The 7,437-nt window shown below is 37.1% G+C and overlaps 1 protein-coding gene across 1 annotated transcript in view; it reads left to right on the forward strand.

Annotated features, from left to right (window-relative positions):
- Positions 1-6,394, forward strand: part of LOC109287801 (glypican-5-like) — a 793,145-nt gene extending 786,751 nt beyond the window's left edge. The window contains exon 9 of the mRNA XM_019503085.1: positions 2,676-6,394. Within this exon, the coding sequence (XP_019358630.1) occupies positions 2,676-2,875 (200 nt within the window). The 3' untranslated portion in view covers positions 2,876-6,394. The remainder of the gene's footprint in view (positions 1-2,675) is intronic.
- The last annotated feature ends 1,043 nt before the right edge of the window (positions 6,395-7,437 follow it).

Genomic DNA, 7,437 nt, shown 5'->3' on the forward strand with positions numbered 1-7,437 from the left:
TGTGTGTGTGTGTGTGTGTGTGTGTGTGTGTGTGTGTGTGTGTGTGTGTGGAGGGGGGGGGGTTACATCAGACCAAAAATGGGGGGGCCCAATCTAACTTGGTTAACCTGATCCAGCAAACAGCTGCCTATAGAAATGCTAGTTGGTGTCTAATTAAAATGTTCCAGCATCACTGCAGCAACACATGTATTAATCCTCCACACCTCATTGAATGAAGTTTAAATAAAGCATCCCATAGCCATTTTTAAATGTGCTGGAGCTTAATACACATTATGCTATGACGTTTTACTCTCTGGGAACCATTCTAATTAAAATGTCCCACCTCTGAGCACATGTATAGGCAGCCTACATGTTCAGAGTGCAGCCCTGGGGCTGGAAAAGCCCAAGTGCTTGCCTCAACCCTGGGGCTGCTCTCTTCCTACCCTGCCTCACCCTGGCCAGGCTATTTTTAGCTCCTCTCCCCACCCCTGTGGACACACCAAACCCACTTGTGGACACACTAGCTCAATCCCACCCACCTCTCCCCACAGTCTAAGTTTCTTACACCAGGTTCCTGGCATAGCTCCTGGCACCAGCAAATGCTTATGCATACTTCCCCCCCAATCTATGAACACTTGGCTTAAAGTAAGCCACTTGATCATAGACCAGGTGTGGCAAACATTTGCATACACCTTTAGAGATTTGATCTTAAGCCAGGACTGTTGCTTAACTTGTATTACAGATCTAGGCATTTGGTCTTATGCAGATATGCATTGCATTTATTCACAAAAATAAATTTAAACTAGACATGAACAGTGGCTACTAATTTGTAAATTGCTTCAAGTAGGAGCTTTTGTGCAACACACTTTTACCAACAAACTACAAAAGTGTTGTCCCAATATTGGATGAAGGAGAGAAATTTTTTCCAACAATGCTAATGATGACTCAGATTTCCCAAGCACTGGGAAAAGTGTTTTGGAAAGTCAGGATAAATGAATACATCTATCACTAGTCATCTCACCTTTTTTAAAGTCTTTTTTTTTTGTGGAAATCTACTAACAGAAGAATTTTTTTAAAGTTCCATGCCAGAAAAGAAGTGATCTTGTTTCAGCTTAATTTGCACTTACCTCTAGGCACAGCAGGTCATAATTAGGCTTGTACTCCACCAGCTTCCAGTATGAAAATGCAAGTGCAAGATTGAAAAGTCAGATAGGAGCAGACATTCAAAAAAGCCATAAATAAGGATAGGCCAGGGTTTTATTTTTTAAGCAAGTATTTTATCCTTCAAAAATGTATTTTTAATTCAATGTAGTTTTGGTGTGCTATTGTAGCCATGATGGTCCAGGAGATACGGGAAAAACAAGGATTTTTGTGGGTGGTTTCTTTTGTTGAACCAACTGCATGGTATTGATAGTCATCGATTATAGCTCAGCTTTCAGTTGGTATCTTGCATATTTTTAGTTCAAGTAACCCACGAATACAGGTTGAGTATGGTGAATAGTTCTGGACAAATAAAAATGGGGAAAAACATTTTGGAAAATGTATGAATTTATAAAGAGACTGACTTAGGCACCATTCCCAAAATCAGTGAGGAGGAGGAAATGATTCCTCTGTCCTAAGACCTGATAGCCAGGTTGTTAGGCCAGTCACTTGGGATATGGAGACCCAGGTTCAACACCTTTCCCAGCCCAATTGTAAACAGGTTTTGAACCAAGGTCCCTCATCACTCAAAGAGTGCTCTACTAGTTAAACAATGGGATGTTTCAGCCTGGGTGTCTCTGTCATACCTGGTAAAGCTGTTCCACTATGTATAAGCTACTTAAATATTCATTAAAGCAGGAACTAGAACCAGTCTCCATAACCACTTGGGCATCAGATAATTCTGATTTTAGAGAGCTTCAACCATAGGGGAAATTGAGAAAGACCTACCCCAGAAAATACTGTAATTTAGGATACTGTCTTAAAAGGGAGTAGGCTTTAGTTGAAAGCCAGATGAACAGCTGAACCATTGAACTATCAGGGATAGTTTTGTTATTTTTTTTAGTTTGGCCACAGCCTCAATATAGGAAGTCCTTGCACAACCTTAGTCACATTTTTCCCATCCCCATTGGGACTTGCAGCTTGCTAATATACCATCCAAGGTATTTTTAAAGATGCATTTATTCAGTGTAGTCCTTAAGCAGCCCTCACCCCAGGGAACCCCTGTAATTCCTAGCAGAACTTAAAGATACGCTCCTTCAAGGTGAATCCTCTGGGGTTTTGAGCAGAGAGGTGTCAGTTGCTTTATATAAAATACCATACTTCATATGGTAAAAACAAAGATGAGGCCAGACTAAATGTTAATGGTTAAATAAATTGTGGCTTTAAGCCACAGTCCTTGAAAAGGGTAAGAGTATTGAGATACATTACACAGCAGTAACTACTAAACGTAAGATATTTCATCCTCTACCTGAGCATGACTGACAAGTGTAGACACATAAACATGCGCATGCTAATAGGCACCTAAGACCTCCACATCATCTAATACACAGTAATCCAAGAGGATCCATGTCTACAAGCAGAGGCCAAGCAATAAATAGCCTTTAGTAAGATATGAACCCCAAACCACACCTGAGTACATTAACTGAAACAAAATAGAGCTGTGTGCAGATGACACAGTATGATCATAGCATATTTTCTTTTCTTGTTTTTCTTAGATATACTCAAAGAAAAGAAGACCTATCCAGACGATAGGAGTGAACCAAAACCAACTGTGAAAAAGATTGACACCACAACCACCACAACCACTGTAAAGTCATCTTCTAAACACAATGCTGGGAACATGGGCAATCAAGCCACAAGTCCCTCCCTTTCCATTATAGCAGCACTAGCAATTTTGCAGCATTATCTTTCGTAGCAGCATTATATGGCAGCAACTGTGCAAACATTTTTGTTCACTGTCATTTATACCTACAGCCTTACCCAACAGAAAACAAAGTTAAAAGGCTCTCTAGTATTATATGGTATGCTAGAATAAATCCTAAAAAAAATAGGCTGGGATTGGCTGATAGCAAGTATCAGCACTTCCAACGTGTCTGAAGATGGTCCTTAATATTATCCACTCAAAACACAAAACAAATGATGATAGGGGATCTGAATAGTTTAAATTATTGGATTGAAATAATTAAGAACACTAAAATTGTGAATTTGTGAGTTGGCATTTCTCCCATTTTATTCACTGAATAATCTGACTGGCTGTTTCTGTTTGTTAGCTTCTGATAAATTCAAACAGATGATCAGTCTGTAAGCCAATATATACATTATTTCTCTAGTATGTGGCTCATAACTTATGTCTACAGTTGTAACCCATGGTCAAGTGAAGTACTGTCTGCCAGTTTGATAAAATTCCTATCTACCAGTTTGATAAGCGGTCAAGAAGATCAGAGCATGTTTGAACCTCTTGTTTTCACTCTAACTGTTTAGATTGTAGGAAGCAATATACAAAACATATGGTGTGTCTCTATATCAGTATAGTTGCCTTAACCATTTAATTTTTTTAAACACTTAGGTTTATTGAGGGGTATGGATAATGAGCTTCCCTGCCCTACCAAACTACTTTACCATATGCTCAAGCATATGTTCAAGGCTTACTGAATGAATGTCCAACAAAAGGAAACATAAGTACACATCATAAGGTTTTATCCAGCTGAGTGCACTTCTATAAAGAAAAAGGTTAATTTTGATCAAACTTATTTTTCCTGATTGGTGTAAAGAGGAATTGAATTGTGTCAGAGAGAGGAGCTGTTCGGATTCCTCATACCTGTAAAGTGGTTACTATGGATCTCTGAAATCCAGTATGCTTCATAAACCAGGTATTATTTAATAACATTTACTGTTTTCAGTTACACTATCACAGTAATAGTAAATGTAAAATGATCTGCAAGCTAGAAAATATTTTATGTCCCACTTTGATTTGCTGTCCTGGATAGTGTCAATTCTAGATTTTATTGTGGTAAGGTTTTTTTTTTTATTCAATCAACGATATACGATGAATTTTTTAAACTCTTGACAGAAAGGCACTATGATACATAGCTTCTAGTGGGTGAGAGTTAACGTATTTTCTGACAACTATGTTTATGGTGCCATTGAAAATACTATACATGCAGGACTGTATGAATACAGTGATTTAATATGATAAATATTTGAAACATTAGGATTGTTCTGTTTACTAAAGTTCATAACCAATTCATAGTTCAATGGACATTTTCATGCTGTAGACTATTTTGTACAGTTTTATAAGATTTAATGTAAAAACATTTGCCTTTGGTTTTTTTTGTAAAACATCTTTATAAATGCTTAGATTGACACAAGCCACAGATTCACAATTCAAGAGAAGGACCTCAAATCATATCAACCCACTTCTAGTATTTTGTTGTTGACCTTGATTATAAAAGACAGCCTAACTCAAGGATAGTGTCAAGTGCCAGCATAGCTATGGTGTCATGATATACAGTGACAAGAATGAGTGGCTAATATAGTGTCTTATTGTACTTATGTGTTTTCATGTGGAATTAGTGAAAGTGACTAATTGTCCTTATACTGGCCAAGCAGGGTTTTTTGGTCTTAGAAATCATGTAAGCACATAAATTTATAATCAAAAGCATACAGATGTAGTCACAGGGGCTTTTGATACAAGCTGAAAATGGGCAGGTCTTGCAGAGCAGAACTACAAATTTTAATGTTGGAATAAGACAAAAATAAATGAGATGTTCCTAGAGCACTAACATGGAGCAATTAGTAAAATTCTGACTTCTTCATGTGTTAATGCTACTAAAATCATTAAGTTCACATCATGTTAACAAAAAACAATCTTGCTAACTTAATGAAATTTGCAGTCTTTCAATGTTCCAGAGTTCACCGGTGCAACTAAGTGAATGACATCAGTCTATTCAAATATGTAATAAAAATGCCATGGTTATTCATTTTGACTTCCTTGATCTCCCTTGGAAAAGTATATTTTTAGCCAGCAAGTGATTCCTTTTAACCCTTGGTAATTCTTTACAGATGCACAGGGCTAAATGAGATGTCTGTAATAAGAGAGGGAAACATGTCCAATAGATGCCCAAAACTGATTTAGACTCCAAAATCCAAATCATCAGCTCATGTAAATCATCTTAGCTCCACTGAAGTTGTTCACAGATTTACAGCTGAGTATCTGGCTTCTAAGTCAATGCTCTCACATGTGGAAACATAAATCAGTGTTAAGATGAGTATATCAGCACTTCAGTAGCTCTAATCTCTATACTAGATAGCAATCTAGGAATTCAAGATGGGCATTGATTCTCCCAAATTCCAGCTGTTCTGTTTCAGGTTTTTTGAATGTCACTGTTTCTCATTTACAGTTGAAAAGCTTGAATATCCATAATCTACTGGTAAGTGTGCTTTTTGAAAATGACTTTTTAATAGGCTTTGTGATAACAGATCAGATCAGTAATTTATCTAATCCAGTACCCTTTAGCACTGGTAGCCAATACCAACTTCTTCAGAGGCAAGTGCAGGAAGTTACGGAATTCCTGGTGTTTTTCTTCCTACTTTATATTACCTATGTGTTGGTTTAGGCTGTGAAACCTGGAGTCATCTATACTTCTGCTAAACAAAAACATATGAAAAATTAAATGTTTTAATCTTTTATTTGATTGACAAATTCCACATATATTAAACAAGGGGACAGTTTGTTAGCATCATGAAAGATAACAGAACTAAAATAAGGCTACTCATACTCTAGGTTGAGAAATTCATCAGCTCACTTCATTGGATTTAATCAATATTTTAATAGACACAGGTTGTTACAGGGGAGAAAGAGGGGAAGAGAAAGAGTCTACAGAGAACTCAACATCTATTAATACTTTCCACTAATATAACTACTCTACTGTATTTAATGCTGTAAGAGAGCATGAAACATTCAGCATGTACATTAGAAGTATGTTGCAACTTTAGAAAGCCCAAAAGCACTAATATGCAATGTTATGCCATATATTTTATCTAACACTTTAGAAACAGTTTTCTTCATGGATGAATTGAGTTTATGCATTATAAAGGAATATTCTTCCTCATACCTCAAATTCACATTTTTAAATTCAAAAACAACTGACTATATCAAATAGAAATAAGACACAAACAACAGCTTATTTTAAAAGCTGAAGGCACCTTGAACACAATGATTAAAATATTTTAACTTCAGAAAGAATATTTTATATTTTCTTTGTAAGCGTAATCTAAAATGACAACCAATATAAACAAATTCCATAATTTTTCCTGGCAATGGCAATTTTTGTTGTGGCATTTTGAACGTTCATTGTTTCTTAAATGATCTGTTTTTAGTATTTTGCTATCCCAGTTATTGTGGAAGTAAAGATTGGTATATTGAAATCAGGCATTTGTGGGTAAAATGAGTACAGATTTTTTTTTAATTAGTGGCATATACTAATTACCTTTATAGGATAAAATGGTCCTGTGAAGTATAGCCACTCTTCAATACACTGCCAGTTTGTCTTGGGCCAGGAGGAGTCACCCCTGCATAAGAATGTGTACAGAGCCAACAGAGGACTTTATACATTATCATTCCCTTCCTGTGCCTCATGGAGAAAAGTGAACTAGGTCAGGGAACAAGGAAAGGGTACAGTCATGATGCCTTCTTGCAATACTGATCCTCCACTGTGTTTTAACTGACAGAGCCTAAAGTTAGGGCTTTAGGCTACTGAAAATTAGCCTTAAGCTGCTCTAATTCAGTGTAAGGAAGCCTTACAAAGACCTGGTTCTGGACACTGAGAAGGTGCATGTTCAAGCAACTTTATACATGCCCTTTATGACTTGCACTCGGTGTAAATTAGCTGCCTTCCAGAATCTGACCCAAAATAATCAACTCTTATCTTTATTTCTGAACTCTGTTGCTAAAGTGATATGCTACTTCAAGAGACCAAGATTTTTTTGGGGGGGAGGGGGGGAAGGAGGGGGGACAGTATCTTTTAAAGGATCAACTGCAGGTTGGGTTGAAGTTAGAGAAGCTTTCGAATGCAAGATAATTATCAGGTCATTTTGAATTATTTACTCATTGTTTAGAGAAACATTGGGTTCATTTCTGATCATTTCATAGAATCATAAAGAAGTAGAGGTGGAAAGGACCTCCAGAGGTCACCTAGTCCAACCCCATACCTGAAGAAGGATCATCCCTATGCAAACCATCCCGTAGAAACCATAATCTAAACACTACATAAGACTATCATGAACCCTGAAACTACAAAACAACCTAACCTGCCACAGGTAAATCAGGAGAACCACAGCCACCAGTGTCCTGCTTCTATGAAATATTGTCAATATATGCTCTATAGATGCCATGTAGAAGGCCACACGGTCAGATCTACTACAGAGGAATGCAAAACCCTCCACAGTCCATACCAATCTGACCATGGGGTAAAATTC

Source organism: Gavialis gangeticus, unplaced genomic scaffold, assembly GCF_001723915.1.
Source record: "Gavialis gangeticus isolate Ggan-Ray unplaced genomic scaffold, GavGan_comp1, whole genome shotgun sequence".
Taxonomy (NCBI): Eukaryota; Metazoa; Chordata; order Crocodylia; family Gavialidae; genus Gavialis; species Gavialis gangeticus.